The following is a 17,348-nucleotide window of genomic DNA, read 5'->3' as shown; positions in this document are numbered from 1 at the left end:
CCTGAGCAGGCACTTAATTGTGCTACAAAACTACATCTTTCAGCCTTTAAGGATTGTTTTCTCAGCACATAATTGTAACAGTGCAAAATCATGTTGCTACTTTTTACCTTAATAAACTCAATGTACTCCTCATAGGTGCCTTTGGGTGGGGCATAATAGTTGCCACTGGGAGAGAAAGTGTAATGAGGATTTTCAATTATATCTGGGTTATAGAAGTCATCCAGCATGGTCAGCAGCAAACGTCTGTCCCAGTCATCTGTCACCCGACCTCCGTAGTTACACTCACCAGTCAGGTAAGAGACAGCTTCAAAAGGAACATGGCTATACTCATTGATGAATAACTGTAACAGAAATAAGAGCAATTCTAGAGACTTGCAGTATCTGCTAAACAACAGCATGACCTAACAGATAAAAGGCTGGAAGCCATAGCATGTGTAAACTGCAGCTTACAGAGTTTTCTTCCTAGGTGCTCAAAATCCAAATTCTGAAATCTTATTTTCAGGTGAAAATTACTGTTTAAAATCAAGATGAGTTAAAAGTAGTAAAACCCTCTTGTGAATATCAAAATTGCTCAATCATCCAAGTAATTCCTGAAATATTTACAAGTGGATGGTGTATCCAGTTAAAACTTTGTAGATGGACACTTTTCTACACCAGAAATAAATGTGCATTTCACTTAATTTATCTTTTAATCTTCCTCGAATCTCATTCATTAACTTCTTGGTAACTTTTTCAAATCTTCAGCCTCAACTTCTGCAATTCAGTTTTAACTCTCCTGACTGTTCTACAGAGCACCTATAAAAGGTTCAAGGTCAAGTACTGTTCACCATTTCATCTTGGGGATGGAGAATAGTCTGAGGTTCTGTTAACTACCAATACACATGTAAAAAAAAGTTCTCCTACTAACCACCTTAATAGGTGACAAGTGCTACTTAAAGAACAGTGAGCTCTTGTACATAACAAATTTAACTTTTATAATACACATATATATTCATTATATTCCATAGGTCTGTAGAAATCTAAACTTTTTATGTCATTTGTAATTTTGAAAATATTTATAATATGATTGACATTCCCTGCCTTTACAGCTTAAGTCCTGAATATCTATGAACATTTGAGGTAACTTGAGTATATTGCTCCTTGTGATTCCTAGCTGTGCTTTGCAAGATCAGAGTTTAGGAGGAAATCAATGATTTTACCTGCAGCTGTCTGACACTGATTCGCAAGTCAGATTCATTAAATCCATAGGGTATATTCCAACCAAGGGGCCCAAACTTCCTTCTCTCCTGAACAAGAGCATGGAAGAAACAAACTCCAAAGAGTAGTTTCTCCCATATCTTTGAGAAAAGCAAAAGAAAAATGTATTATTAACTAGTCTATAAGCTCATGGTAGTGTGCAACCTGTGTAGTGAGCACCCTTGGATTACCAATCCCCACCCAGGTATAAATCCAGGCCAACACCAATTACCTTGTGGTTTTTGCCTTGGGAACACATACACACACAGTGCCCCATATGCGAGCACATTTAGCCAGTTCCTCAAGTACCATGATATTCTTTATTGTATAGGGCAACTGACTTCATAAGAATTCCAACAGCACCAGATATTTATTTTTAAGGTTCATTAGATAAACAAAAAATACAAATGTATTTTTAAAGCAAGTCCTTGGGTACAGTCAGACCTATGTACATTGATAGCTCATATCTCTGATCCCACTGTTTTTCACTTCCTTCACAGGTAACGATTAGCTAAGTTGTCCACCAAGCATCAACAAGATATATGGGCACTGCAGTATTTGTTCCCTGGTAGCAAGAAAAGGTCTCCTCAGTGCTTATCATCTCCATAATGACACACATGCCCTTTTAATCAACGTTCAGAGTCCATGTACATTGTTTACTATGTGTGTGTAGCAGGTAAGTGATTTAATAAAGCCTAAGAAACCAATTTAAATATTGCAACATGAAATTACCTGGCAGAGGTAATTCTGAACTAATGATCTTTATCACTGCAAAACCTAAATTCACAACCACAGTAAAAATTTTAGCTCACAATTATTCACTCAAGAGATAGGCACATTACCAGCTCCTTCCCAGGGCATCCAGCAAAGAATTCAGCATCAGAAATAGGATCAGAAAGAAATGACTGAAGTAGATTTAACCGGAGACCAGTAGGAGGTTCATTGGTCATCTTCACTCCATTCTGCAGAATGGTTACTGGAAACTAGAAATAAAAAAAAGTGAAACTGCATTCAGAAAGGGTGGAATAGATTCTGTGCTAACAACATACTATTATTCTGTGGTTTTTTACATAAAAAACTATCTGCAGGAAAACTGACATTTTAAAGTTCAACAGGTTACAAAAAATTCTCCAAGGCATCAAGAAAGTAAGACTCTGCTGTAAATAACAAACCTGTACTTTAAAAAGTTTTCTTGGTATTCAACACTTCACAAATCAAATGCAAGACTAAATTTTTGGAATTCATGTGAGAGAAAAGAAACCTTCTTAATCTGCTGACAGATTTCAATTCCATTGAGTGACACACAAAATACTGCACATCTAAGTATCAAAATACTGCAAAGGAAGCTTGATATTATCATGTTTATAATTATTTTTTAAATATCCTTTCTTGGTTAAATTATTTCTTCAAAGCCTCATTGCATTTCAGAGAAGTTTTGTATTATCAGCTCATTTCAGTATACAAAAATTCCCTAAAAATGCCATCAACTTTCCTTTCCCCTAAACAGAGATTATGGGGCCACACATATACCTTTGGTGAAGGGTAACTTGTAAGCCAAAGTCTGAATTCTGGGTGACATTTTTCACTGTTAAGCTCCTCACATATTTTCTCCAGCACTGGCATCCAGGAGACAGCTAAATGACAATTTTGTAAACAAACCCATGTTCCTTCTTCCATTCCTGTTTGAATCATTTTCGTAGCTATTGGTCCTTGTCCTTGTCCTAATGAGATGGACTGAAACTTATCTCCTACCATCTCTCTGTTTGCCATTTCAGGAGGCCTTGAACAGAAAGCAGAAGATTTTAGCACTCATACATTAAAAAGAAGTTATGTCAGAAAAAAAAATTGAAAAACTTCTATTATTATTTTCTTTCAATGTACCTACAAATTCCCATTTAGAAAGGGCACAGAATTCTACTAGTCTGACATAATGCACTCAAATCTACTTGCAGAAAATGCAAAATAATCCTCCCTGTGTATTGAAGGGGAATTTGAGGTCCCTATTTTTTCCTTCTGTGTATACTTACTAGACATGGGATCTGCTCCTGGAGACAGCACAAATATTAAAGGGACTGTAGCAGTTGAATCTAAGTAACTTTTTGCTAGATCAAAAGGTGGTGGCTCTACAAATTTCTTCCCCAGTTTCTCAGTAACAAATGTTGTTATAGCTGGACCAATCTGGTAAAAAAAAGAAAAAAGCAAATACAAACCATTAAAATAGACATAACTGCACATCTGACACTGCCTTCATGCCAAACTCCCAAGCCTGCAGAAGCTTCTCTGATTTGCAGAGATTTGAGACGAGTCTTCCAGAATAATCCAGAACCAAAGGTTTCACCTCTTGTTGACACCTTCCTACTTATTTTTTCCTCACAAGAGGAATAATAATGTTTTTAGAAAATGAAGAATAACATACCTCCTATAAATAGTATTAAATAACATTACAACTTTGATTCAGGCTTTTCCTGATGTGGAAGACAAGCACATTCTCCTTTAGGAAATATTAATGTAATTGTTTTCAATTAATTCAAGGGTGCAAGAGCAACATGCCTTAAATTCTAACACTGACAGTTCCTGAAGAATATGCAATACAATTTGTTAAGTGCACCAAAGGCAGAATTTGTTGAAAGTTCATCTTGGTCGTTCAAGTCAACACATTTTATTTCTTTTTGTCTTAAAAATCATTTGCATGAAAGCACACGGTATTAGATAACCTGTGTATTTTTCCAGGCTAATATGTCCTGTTCTCAAGTATAGTGGGTGCACCAGGAAACACCTAGCCACGAAAAAAAATACTTCAAGAGAACTAGAACAACAAGAATCCTCCAAAAGATTCATTAAATTGTGTCAGAAAAAAGATTTCAGCTGATGCTTGTGGTGTTTGTATTGGTCACTTGAAAAATAAAAACAGCATTTACTTTCTTAATAAATACAATGAAGAACAGATTAATTACTGGAACAGGAAGGGCAAACTGTGCTACAAGGCATGGCACAGTCTATAAACACGCCATAACAGATCATTTTACCTTGTCTGGTCTCAAGCACCGAAGAATTATCATCTTCTGTAATTCAGTCAATGTATTATTCCACTCTTCTGGTAATGGAAAGTTGTGAGGCTCTTTGCTTTCATACATTTTTTGCCATTCACCTATATTTTCAGAGACATGACTCCTAGGGGAAAAAAACACAAGTACAATGTACCTGGAGTCTTTTTTTTACATGTTTATCCAAGGCAAATACATTGTATTGTCACTTAAGACACTTGATATCTACATCAGAAAATAATCCACAGCTGAGCTTCACCATGCTGAACTGTGAAAAATACCTTTCCACCATGCTGCTGAGGAGACACTTTATCTGAAAGGTTCCAAGCTGACAATAACTTTTGCCTGTTCCTCCAGCAAGCACTGCTCGGACCTTCACAGGTCCAGGCGAATTTTCTGCCTCCACTGTTTCAGGAAAACACCACACTTTAACTGAAGAAAATTAACAGGAAATTCAACTAGGGAACAAAAATTAATTTCCTTCACACAACATACAGAGGATGTCCTTGGCAATGGGACAACTCTCATCATCCACTTGGCTACTAAAACTCCAAAGGGGCTGAAACACAAAACCACCTCAAAGAACTCCTAAGAGAGCAGTGTTACTGCACTCTGATACAAATGTTCCAAATATTTGCAATCAATCAACTAATATATGGAAGTCTTGTACAGCCATGTTGTCTCCAAAATTTAGTGTTAAATTCTATTTAAACCCAGGGTGAAATTGGACTGAGTTCAGGAGAATAGAGTTTACTAGAAAAACTTCCCCAGAACTGCAGTGGAATTCTGCTACATGTGCAATCTCTGGCTTTCACTGAACCCTTAGAAGACTTTTTCTACCATGAATAAATTCCAAAAGAAAAGTTTCTTTATGCAATGCCTCAAATAATTTAGAAAAAAGAGTTTTATTAAATAATATTATAATTAGTGATTTAACTGATTGGAATAAGTGAAGCAAACATGATAATGAAAAAGGGGGGCTGGTTTAATCCCATTTGCATTCTGGCATTGATTTGGAAAAACATAGCAAACATTTCTTTCAGCATGTTACATATGTATTGGTCAAAATCAATTCAGGCCAATTGATACTGGTATTTCACCATACCTCAGTCTTTCCATAGCTGGGAATTCACTTGCACGACATAATTCATCCCAGCTCTTATCTGATAGCCAAGATGGATCTGGATTCTTGTGCTCATTCTTGAGACCCACACCTCCAGTTAGTAAGAACATAAACTCTTGATGTTCTATTTCATTATTAGCCCTATATGAAAAAAAAAAATCAGTAACTGAGATACAATTTAAATAATATAAACAGTAGTTTTAAGTTAATTACACTTCACTGCCCATGCAGTAAAAGCTGAGATCAGATCTCAATGTTCTATATTATTAAAAAACTGCGTGGTAAAAATGTCTGATTAAGACTAAAGTAAGGGTTTCAAGAGGTCAATCTTAGAATCACTGAACCGTTAGGTTGGAAAAGACCTTTGAGGTCAAGTCCAACCATTAACCCAGCACTGCCAAGTTATCACCAACCCATGTCCCTCAGTGCCACATCTACACAGCTTTTAAATCCCTCCAGGGATGGTGATTCCATCACTGCCCTGAGCAGCTTGTACCAGTTTGACAAAGTGACAAAGCTTTTGTGAATAACTTATTCCTAATGACTCCTTTTTTTTTTTTTTTAAGTGCAAATATTCCTGATTTTAAAGGCTTTGCAGAAAACAGTGTTCTGCAATTACAAGAAGAATTACCTAAGAAGAGCATCCATGTACAGATGAGTACACACTGGAAATAATTAAGTATGCACATTATGGTTGTGCAATTTTGAACATATCATTCCTTTCATAATGTATTCACACAAAATTAGGAAGAGAAAACTAAAAGGCTGGTGGAAAGGAGAAGACTGCATCTGAGATCTCATGATGTTATGCAAAAGGGTTACAGAGAAGAAAAAAAAATTAAAAAAGACAAAAACCTAGAAGTTGTTTGCATTATACATAACTGCTTAAGTTTTCATTTTAAATGTTTTCTTAAACAACAGCAATTGTTTTTGACATATGGATGCTATGTAACACCATGTAGATCCTTCGAAGATAGACTTATTGACAAAACCACTGACAAATAAGCACACATTTTTTTCATAATGTGTCCTGTAGTAGTGATACATGCACTCACGTACTCTTCCATTTGTTAACATTGCACATCTTAGAAAACCCAAAGTATTCATGACCCTACTCCAAAGGCATTATTATCAATGTGCACAAGAACATTCCATCACATCAGTACTTGCTTCCACAATAAAATCATTAGTTTCTGTTAGTAGAGACTTCACAAAAATGAGCTTACATGAGCAGATTACAACACAGCAAAAACGAGAAGAGCAGCTTGTCTGTTTCAAAGAGTGAACGACAGACTTGGCAGTACAGATTGTAGGTGAAGTGGTCATTTAGATATTGAAGTCGCTTCTTCAAAATTTTGGATTTATTGCTAAGAAGAAAAGAAGTGATAAACTGAGACTTCAAATTGAATAACATAGACAATTCATTAAGAAATATCATCTATTTAGGGTTGCAGAGGATTTATATTAAATCCACAGGCTCTACAAGGGACTTAGGTGCCAGTTCCCCCAAAAATTCAATTATACTCCCTGTCTTTTTAAAAGCAGCACTTTTAGACATCCCAAGCAAAATAATAAGCTGAAATCAACTTACCACAGTTAACTGGTGGCACTCAGTCTTCAAAACGGAGCCTATTTCAGAACCTGATTTCACACTAGGTCACATTCTTAAAAATATTTAAATACAGCACATGCTTACAGTTCATAATTTGTTTAACAGTAACTAAAACGAGCAATTAGTTCATTAATAAATCCTATTTTCCTTCAAGAGCCTGCATTTAAGGAGGCAAATTGTTTCCAAAGAGAGAAAGCTATGTGTAAGCAGAGAATGAAACCCCCTTCTTTTCTGCAGACAGAGCCTGTTTACCTGCCACGAATGGAGCTGATGTAGAGGCTGACAAACCAGCTGAGGGAGTACTGGTACATGGGGTCGATGCTGGCCAGGTCAGCGATGCTGAAGAACAGCACAGCCGAGTGCTGCGCCACGGGCCGGTACGCCTCCCGCGACTCCGCCATCTTCAGCTCCGTCTTCTCTGCAATCTACACACCCATGGCAGGGGACAAACAACAGCTTCTCATAGCCTCAGTACTCTTCATATTCTACAAAAATACCACTACTTAATAACACTTCTAAAACACCAGACCAATGAAACTTCTCTGCTCCAGAAGGCACCACCCCAGCAGGTAAAACGAGCACTCGGCCCTACCCCAGTACTGCCTGATCTATTTTCCTGCACCACAAATACACATACTTTTGAAACGTTTTAAAGACTGAATAAACTACCAGTGAAGATTCTAGAACAGATAGAATTTTATTTCTCTTCCCGTTTCACAAGTATAGTGCTCCTTGTGCTATCTATGCATCCAAATGAGAGACCTCCTGCTGGCTGCAAATGTTAACATTTAATTTCTCAGTACTGTTGAGGGAAGCACACATAGACACTCCTTACCTGCTGTTTTCTTGTGATCTCATTAGCCATGACTTTGGCAGAATCCAAGACCTGGATGGCAGTCTCATCTTCCAGAATATCACCTTCAGATGACTCTAAAGTTTCTAAAATTTTCTTCTCAATTTCTTGCAGATTCTTTTTATTGGCTGCAGACTGAACAATGAGAGCATTTCTTTCCTCTTCTAAATCTGGCCTAATGAAGAACAAACACAAAAACCAAAATCAGTCAATGCTCATCTGGCACTGGCTGCAAAAGAAGCCCATGACAATTACTCTGTCACCCTACAGGAAGTTATTTGTGAATATTTTTTTCAGTTTAAGCAAGTTTTTGCTGTTTAACATCTATTTATGCTGGTGAGTACAGATTTCTTTGCATAACTTCTACTCAGTATTTGGAAATGATGGTCTAATCTTTAACATCTTGGCATTTTGCTAATGGCAGTGCATCCTACTTTTCCTTTTTTGCATCCCTGTTGCCTGAAAGAAAACCACCATGTGATATGCAGAACCAGTTTACTGCTGGAAACACTTTTGTTAGCAAATAGTTTACCCCAATTGCACAGACATGCCTGCCCAACCCACATACCACTCCTCTGTGCCTCTGTGAGGGCTCATACAAAATTAAAATGAAGTCCTCATAGTTCTGTACCTTTATCTGGCAGTTCAGTCACATTAAAAACATAACAATAATTACTTAAACTTCAAATAATATTTACATAGCTTTCTAACATTCAAGGATTATTTCAGGAGAAAATTGCCATGAAAAAAACATGATTTCATGTCTGCTATTTTAATTAACTTGTGAACATTTACCCCTAACACTTCCCTAATAAACTTTTTAAATAACAAAATTTTAATTTAAAGCTGTTACTGAGCAACATTTACACCACTCAACATCAACTTTTCTATACAATAAATTAATTTCTCATTTCCTTGGAATTAGGCCATAAAAACATTTAATGGCTGTTTACCATAGAGACTTACCTTTCTTCTGCTACAACAATACCTAGCAGCTGGTCTTCAAGTCCCTCTGGTGTTATCATAAAATTGAGTAATAAAACTTTTGTAGCAAGTTCAGGCATATAGTGTGGATTTCTTAGTTTAGTGGTAATAAAAAACTTGAAATCACTGGAATACTCAATAATGCTTTCACCAAGCCTGATACACTCCACACCTCCTAAAGTTAAAAAGAGAAATATAAAGAAAACTTATCTACTCCAATTATTCATATAAAAATATTTCTATTATTAAATAAAAGCAAACTTCTCATCAATGACAAATTTCCTGAAAAGTAAAAAATATTACATCTATCTGATAATTTGAAAAATTCTCACAGACTTCAGTGGGGCCACTTATCACTCTTAGCAGCTGAAATCAAGTAAATTCAATCGCTACTATGCTTCCAATTTGCATATACAAAAACTAGAGATGGCAACAGAGAGTTGTTTCCTTGAATTACTTGTCTGAAAGAGGAAACCACAAAGAAAAAAAAAGCATTTGAGCTTTACTTTCCTTTTGTTTTTAATTCTGGACATGAAAACATAAAAAACCAAACTAGGTAAGAAGGAAAGGAAAATGTATTTCTCTTTATGTGCACTTTTCTAACAGGAGGAAAACCTGAAAACCAAATTCATAGCTACTTGCTAACTCCAGTGAAAACTATGCCTCATGCAAAATGCCTTGACAGCTTATCTTGACTTCTGCAAAATTTAGCCAATATTATTACTAGACTAAAACATATGAAAATGAACAATTGAAACAATTTCACTGACAACATTTCCTTCACAGAATTTCTTCAGTCTCCTATAGTGGTCTAGTGAACGCTTTCCCATAAAACTATTATCATTACCATGATAGGCAGGAATGACATTTAATAAAAAAGTAGAACTTCAGGCTGTCGTGCAATTACCCCTCTCTCAGCAGAGGCACAATTCAGGCAAGAAGAGAGCAATATGAAAAACATCAGGTGGTGCCAGAGACTAGAAACTGAACATTAACGTCTCTCCTTCAGGGTTCTAAATTAACTCTGCTGTACCTTGTTTAAACGTCTGTTTAAGCAGCAAAGGTTCAAGAGATGGGTCTAGTTCTTCTCCAACATTTTCTAGCAGCAGGGGAGTCCCAAACTGAATGCAGTTCTCCACAGTTCTCATATAGTCTGTGTCACTGATCTTGATAACATTCAGACGGTTTTCCTTCTCAAAATTCTTGATCCATTTATTTGCCTGACCTTGAGGATCAATCATTAATGGCCTAGAAAATAAAGGACAGTTTTCTCAGTGCTTGAAGGCATTTTTCAAAATTTTAAACTATTTTACATGTTTTTGAATCCAACTGTCAAGAGGTGATACAATTTAATTACATTATTTTAAGATACTGGTGAATAATGGAGGCATAGGTGTTTTGTAATAATTTGAAAAGCAACAGCAGAAATAGCTTTAAAAGTTGCAAAACATGTTTAACATTTTTCATAAATAACCAGAATGCAGAATTCTTGTAAAATATTGTTCTACCTCCCCACTGGAATATGAAGATTCCACTCCTTTTTTCAATTATATTGCTCTACAGAAGCTACATTATTTTCAGATATATCCTTTTTTAAAAAGTGGAAACTTGTTTGGATTTGAAAATGAAACCTTTTTGTCACCTACCAACGTCTTGAATTGTCAACAATGACCCCATTGTCTATAGAAAATACATCAGTTGGCAAACCAGCAATATTCCAGGCTCTTATTTTTACTGGGTCACCAAGATTCTTGCTCAAAGAGAAATTCTCAGAACAAGGTATTTCTCTCTCCTGAAAGAAGGGAAAAAAGCCCAACAAAATAAACATTTTTCTTTGTATCTTTATTAAATGCCACTTCAATCCAAAAACGACAATGTGCATTTTGTTTTAAGAGACTGAAATAGGTAATGTTTGATAAAACTCCTAGGGAAAATAAAACCATAATTTCAATAATTAACTACATTTCCCCACTAAATATTTACTCTCACTTCAAATTTTGTAAGATTTGTCCAGTTTTTGGTACATTCATAATGTGGGAGGTTTGTTACATAAAATTATGACTTAAGAAATTCATACACAGTTGGAAATATCTAATTATATCTTCCATTAACTCAGTACAGCAATCTAGTGCTGATTTGTTACTATTTAATGCATTTTTAAGTGATTCCAAATCACTTGATCTATGAATTATGGCATTCAAACAAATATGTTGGAAGTGTCCCTTTGCAAACCACATAATCAACCATCTAATTAACATACAAATACTTGAAGGTGTAAGTTACATAATTTTTTTATATATTTAACAATTGTTTAGTTTTACATTACACATAACTGCATTTAAACTTAATTCTTTCATTTAAAGGCAAAATACAGGAAACAATGAGATTTTACTCAGTAACTTCAGTAACTTCAAGCCTTACTTCAGTAACAATCAAGCCTTACAAAATCAATGATGGTCTCCAATTTCTGACATGTTATTGTGAAGTATAAGTGTGGAGTAAATTCACTGATTTAATTAAATTCAAATCTACAAAATATTGGATCAGCAGACTTGATCCCATTGGTTTACCCATGAGGTTTACTAGGCTAATACAAAATAAATTGCAACGAATTTTTTAAGCCATTTGCAGCAGTCTTAAAAAACCAAAATATTTATTTAACTCTAAGATAACCTTCTAACCTTGCACAGTTTACTCCAATCTTTGGTACATTCTTGTCGAAATCCAGCTGTAAAAGCTCCCAGATATGCTATTACACCAGCTGATAGCAGAATATCTCCTGTCAGATTATCATATTCCTCTTGAAGATCACATGCAGCTTGATTCCATCTATGACAAGCAGAAAAAAGTCATGCTGAAACCTCCACATTCATGATACTATGTTAAAAATCAACTTGTTTTTGTTCGTCTTAGGTAAGAACAAGTGAAAAATATGAAAATCTCATTCATGTATTCTAGTCTCATTTTGAAGAGATTTCCTCTACAATTCTCCCAGTGTTGCTACTCATATTATTATGCTACATAAAATTAGGAATATTTCAAGGTGTAAGACATTCTTCAATGTTACAGTTCTCAGAGAGAAATACAGCATTAAAGGCTTAGAGAACAGAATTTCAAGTTCTATTTCTACAGTGGCTGTTTTATCTGACATTTAAACTTTAACCTGACCTTGTTTTCTCTCCACCAAGGCCTCCAATTAACTTCTCTGCTCGTTGCAGTTTTTTAGCACACAGATCAACCTGGAATTCTAAACGAGCCTTTTCTTCTGTCTTTTCAGCAAAGGTTCGCTCCAAAGCAGCCAAACGGCCTTCAACTGCTGCAAGTTCTTCTCTCTTCTGATTCAACAGTTCCATTGTGGTTGCCAAGGACTCCTCTGCCACTTTTAAACGTTCTTTTTTGGGTTCAATCTCCTATTCAATTACAACCAATACACAAATGCTTTAAGTACATTTTTGTAACTTTATTATTAACTACAAAGCTTAGGGTGAATACATGGAGCAATGGAAGACCCCATAGCACGAGGGGCAAGGATCAAAACCACACCTTTGATACCCTGTGAAAGACTTCCATTCCCTTAATCCATTTGCATAAACCCTCTGCCGCAGAGGAAGCTTTAGCCACCACTTGTGGATCAAACTCTGGATTGGTCAGGTATTCAGTCCGAATCTTCTGCATGACAGCTTCCTGGATAACAAAAGCATTAGAGCCCATCAGACCCCATGGCTGACACTTCAAAATTGAACAGATTCACTGCCACTTCTCTATACAAGGAAATAAGAAAGAACTATTCCGTATTCACTGTTGCAGAAATCACTGCTTGTGTCATTGCTTTGATCTTCCTGCCACATTTCATAGTCTTTTCCTGTTTTCATTCTAATCCTATCCTTATCCTTTGTAATCATGCATTTGCTGTATCTTCCATATGGCAGCGCCCTAAGTACTAAGTGCATTACAGTCACATAGAAGCCTTAATTTACACTGCCCTTTCTGTAAAACACACCAATTCCATTATTTGCTATCTTTTTCTCAATACACAGCTTTGGGGATCACTATAAAAATGCATTTCTCCTAATGTAGTACAAAAATGTAAATGCTTGTGCCTACTTTTGGGGATCAGTTTTATAAAGGGCGAAGCATATTTTATAAAGGCCAAAGCATATTCAATTTTCAATTAATTCAGTGAAGGGAGAGAATCACACTCTTGGATAACAACACCTTTGGGAGAAATTATCATATTTGAGAGGTTATATAGCTAGTACATTTCTGCATTTATTGTATATCTGCCAGTATGATCAACAAAATATTACCCATTTTGTCATCATTCATTAATTTAATCAAAATATTACAAGCAGAAAAAGATGTTAAGAAAGACAGCAATGGGCAGTCAATTATAAAAAGAAGTTTGTAATGCTGAATAGCTGATCTTGTAAAAGTAGCCAAACAAAAAGGCATAGGAAGGCTGGACATGGATCAAGTGTCCATTGATTCCACAAAAACCCTAATCAACTCCCAAAACAGGATATGTGAAATGAGGCTAAAAGGACACAGGCTCAGAAAAAAACTGACTTGATTTGGAAAAATGATGTCTCCAATAGAATATTTTCTCATTTATTTTTTCCCTGCAAGAAAAAACATGGTAAAAATTTCTACACGGTAAAAATTGCTGAAAAAGCCTTACTGGAATAGGTTTCTTGGAACAGGCTTTCAAATCCTTTAAGAAATTAATGTTGCCAAGCATTTTCTGGCTTGCAGTCCAATAATCCAAAATCTACAAAACACAGTAGGAAATACCTTTTCAGGCCTTAAAAAAAATACACATAAAAAAATTACAAACCTCATTTAATTAAAGCTCATGAATATTTAATACTGATAACCCCGTCTATCCTTGTGAGGCCAATAAAGCAGAAAGTCTGTCAGATCAAACATATCCTTCCAACCATACTTTAAGCCAAAAAGTAAACAGTGCCTCCGGGAACTTATGTATTATCTGTTCTCAAGAAATGTGTAAAGGCAATTAAATCTGATGCATTACAAAGTCTGGAAAATAAGGAATTCTGAAAGTTTTTGGTAAAATCCTGGGTAGAGGCTATAAGTACTTGCCTACATTTAATGGACCTTGGGTTATCTTGTTTATTGGATAAATGTTGAAAAGATCATTAATTATACTTCTAATTACTATTTTTATTACTATTGTCTGCCATTTTACCTTGCCTCCAGATCCTGAAGGATCTGGAATTCTTTCAGGTTTTTTTTCTCTTATGACACAGACAGCAGCCATGACAAGTTTGACACCAGATGGAGGATTTTTCATTGTTTTGACAACTGCTATATCAGAAGGCTAAAGTAAAAAAGTACATTAAGTATTATGTCTTTCTCAGCACTCAGTAAATGAACTGATAGAAAAAATGAATGAACATTCTAATGAATAATAATAATTATTATTATCATAATAATGAATATTAGTGGTAATAGAGGACTTTAAGAAGGAATGACACAATGTTACCATCACAAGTAACAATATCTATCTATGCAGAGGAAATAAAAATTAAATAAATGCTAAAACCATAAACTAATGATTAAATAATATTATGTCTTAAATATGCCAGGTTATGCCAGGTCAGAATACTCTCGATACACTGCTGTGTCATCTAAGAGATCTCATATTCTTCTAAATTCCTACTTCATTTTAGAGAGTTAAATAACATTTTCAAATGCTGAAATTTAGATCAGCTTGCCTTCAAAGTGTCAAGAGCACCAATTGCAGCCTCCATGACAGGTAATGCCTCTGACAGGTCACTCTCACATTCATTTTTCAGTGCCTGAGCCTCGTCAGCTTTTGCTGTAGCTATTTCTTCATCCACTTTTACAATTTTTTTTTTTTCTTCTACTTCGGCAGATTCTACTTCTATAATCTAAAGAAAAGCCATGAGTCGGCTTTATTTCTACTGTGTCATGAATGATCAAATATACTGAAATTACCTACTATGGAACTTTGAAGGTTTTAATATGTTAACATAATTTCAATTTATGTTAAGGGAATAATTTCTTAGCATATTGCAACATCATCATGGAGTTTTAACAGTAGATAAGCTGCATGATATCAGATTACTCTCAATAACAGCTATGCAAAATATGTTTGAAGTTCAGGAGACAATAAGTTCCTCATGTTTGTGCATCATGCTGTAACTAAAATGGATAAGCTTTAACAGGGAGTTTTAGCTTCATAGCCTGTAACATTGACTATTGAAATTTATTTTCTTTTGAGAGATAAGTCAAGCCTTTATCCAATTCCCTTGGCAGTTCTAGGGGAGTGACATTCAGTTTTCTTAGAGGTAGAAGAGCTATCACCGTATCTGTAGAAAGAGTTAAGAATCAGAAACAAGTGCATAACATGTCAATTAAATCATACTTTTTTGGTGATGCAACAGTCACATACATACTAGGTAAGTACGTGTGTCTTTTCATGCACCAGAATTTTCTAAACACCCAAGATTTTTCATCCCAAATCACTAAATTCCCATGAAATTAACTGGGATTAGGATCCTTTGATAAATCAAGCATATAATCCCTGTGCATGCAAAGACAGACTGTACAAAACTGGTTTTTGTTTTGTCATGTCTAGTCATATGAAAACACTATTTGAGGTTTTCACAATGTTTGTGAATCAACTTGGGAAATCTTATTTAATCACTATTAGCATGAAAGCTCCTCTAACATCCTTCAACACGGAGCTTAGGCAACAACTGTATATCCAGACAATGTATTTAATATAAAGAATGAAATTTTCTTTCTGTTCTAACCATATAAACATAAATAACCCATTTCAGAATACTGGAAACCTTTTCAAACACAAAGTGAGCTCAAAAACCTCAGCTGAACTCTTACTTTCTGAAAGTCCAACATCAATGAAAGAAGACACATGCTTACATTAAAAGCCACAAAGCTGTATAACTCTACCTTCATCATTCTTGCATTTTCCACTTTAGCCTCTTCCAGTTTGGGCTGCAGCTCAATTAATTCTATTTTCATCCTACCAACCTATGCATATACAAAAGAATCAGGTGGGATCCAGAAGGGTCAAGCACAATTTTCAACAATTTCTTTAAGACCTAGATTTTACCTAGTGACTAATTTATTGATAGAAGGATGTAACATACAGTTTCAAATCCAAACATTTCCAAGACTTATTTTTATCTCCTAGGTACAATGTCTAATTTTAAGAACTATGCTCACTTACCGTCACCTGTTAACCACCAAGGAAATTACAGCTCTGTTCATACACTACTTAACAATATATGCTTAGAGATGTGTGGCTCTACCATAAGTTCTGTGATTGTAGGAAAGAAAAGGCAAAATACATTTGTTAGTTTTACTGTTGAAGACTGAGCTAAATAAAATTTGAAGTACCACTTTTGACTGCCTTCTCCAGAAAAAGACCTGCACTTGACAAATATTTTCTATTTTCAGTTCCTTATTTGTTGTAACTCACCTGTGACTCAGCAAAAGCTAGTTTATCTAGCCCATTCACATATTTCTTCTTGGCTTTCATTACACTGTCTCTTTTCTCAGTAAGAAGTTTCTGAAATGCAGCAATAAGCTCAAGATAAGAAGTAGGAGTAACATAATTATAGCGTCCCAGACTTTGTAAAAACCTATTTAAAAAGTAAAAAACAAAAAGAGTAACTTTAAATCTTGATTTATTTTTTGATTTTTTTAGTTTATCATTGGCAAAGTTATATAACTGAAAGGCATTAACAATTTCAACAATTTTATATATTATTATGAAGGCAAATAGTTGTGTTAACTTTTAAAATATAAATAAGTAGCATTGAAACTCAGTCACCTAATACTTTATGATTGTTTGCAAAAGCCATAGACTGACCTTTCAGAGAGTGACAAAACTGAAGTATGAAAGTATTTACAGATGGGTACAACTCCTTGACGCTCAGTGTCTGAGAGCTGAAGTGTTTCTAAGAACTTACTAGCCACACGTTCAAGGGCATCTTCAGGCCATGGCTGATGGAGAAGTGAAGAGGAAAGAATTTGTAAAATTCAACTGTTATCAATCTTCAAATGTTAAAATCAGTTTTACCATTCAAATCACCAGAATGAGACACCAGTTCCAGCTGTGTCTCAAGAACAATGAACTGATAAAAGGGTTGGTTCGCTCAGGCAGCAAGGTCACCACCCATGCAATCTTTTCTGGCAACTCGTGGTTGATCTTCTAGCTCAGAGATACACATTAACATTCCATACAAAAAGTTCTGCATCTGTTCATCCTTTGACAGAAAAGTTAACTGACATGAGCACTGGGCCAAGCTATAGAGTTAACTGTGCTTTATTGAGAGCAATGCTGCTTACATCAGTACTGTTTCTCCAAGTTTTATTCTGCTATAAAAGATCTACTGATGAACAATAGGATTTGTATTTACTACAGTGGATTTACAATGGATGATCTGCTTAATAGGCAGCCACAATTAAGATAATTTCACAGTC

General features: G+C 35.3%; 1 protein-coding gene across 2 annotated transcripts in view; it reads right to left on the bottom strand.

Annotated features, from left to right (window-relative positions):
* DNAH12 (dynein axonemal heavy chain 12) overlaps positions 1-17,348 on the bottom strand; it is a 58,007-nt gene that overhangs the window by 4,449 nt on the left and 36,210 nt on the right. For both annotated transcript variants that reach the window (XM_062501027.1, XM_062501026.1), the window contains exons 45-67: positions 16,735-16,868; positions 16,342-16,504; positions 15,810-15,890; positions 14,588-14,764; positions 14,059-14,190; positions 13,531-13,620; positions 12,396-12,536; positions 12,021-12,262; positions 11,534-11,681; positions 10,499-10,644; positions 9,886-10,100; positions 8,835-9,027; positions 7,851-8,043; positions 7,268-7,440; positions 6,630-6,770; positions 5,386-5,544; positions 4,263-4,407; positions 3,264-3,414; positions 3,091-3,117; positions 2,767-2,993; positions 2,079-2,219; positions 1,200-1,337; positions 108-341 (exon numbers count right to left, since the gene is read on the bottom strand). In XM_062501027.1, the coding sequence (XP_062357011.1) occupies positions 108-341; positions 1,200-1,337; positions 2,079-2,219; positions 2,767-2,993; positions 3,091-3,117; positions 3,264-3,414; positions 4,263-4,407; positions 5,386-5,544; positions 6,630-6,770; positions 7,268-7,440; positions 7,851-8,043; positions 8,835-9,027; positions 9,886-10,100; positions 10,499-10,644; positions 11,534-11,681; positions 12,021-12,262; positions 12,396-12,536; positions 13,531-13,620; positions 14,059-14,190; positions 14,588-14,764; positions 15,810-15,890; positions 16,342-16,504; positions 16,735-16,868 (3,591 nt within the window). The remainder of the gene's footprint in view (positions 1-107; positions 342-1,199; positions 1,338-2,078; positions 2,220-2,766; positions 2,994-3,090; positions 3,118-3,263; positions 3,415-4,262; positions 4,408-5,385; positions 5,545-6,629; positions 6,771-7,267; positions 7,441-7,850; positions 8,044-8,834; positions 9,028-9,885; positions 10,101-10,498; positions 10,645-11,533; positions 11,682-12,020; positions 12,263-12,395; positions 12,537-13,530; positions 13,621-14,058; positions 14,191-14,587; positions 14,765-15,809; positions 15,891-16,341; positions 16,505-16,734; positions 16,869-17,348) is intronic.

This window comes from Cinclus cinclus, chromosome 12, assembly GCF_963662255.1.
Source record: "Cinclus cinclus chromosome 12, bCinCin1.1, whole genome shotgun sequence".
NCBI lineage: Eukaryota > Metazoa > Chordata > Aves > Passeriformes > Cinclidae > Cinclus > Cinclus cinclus.
Note: the sequence above shows the minus strand (reverse complement) of the source record. Positions and strands in the feature narration are given on the sequence as shown.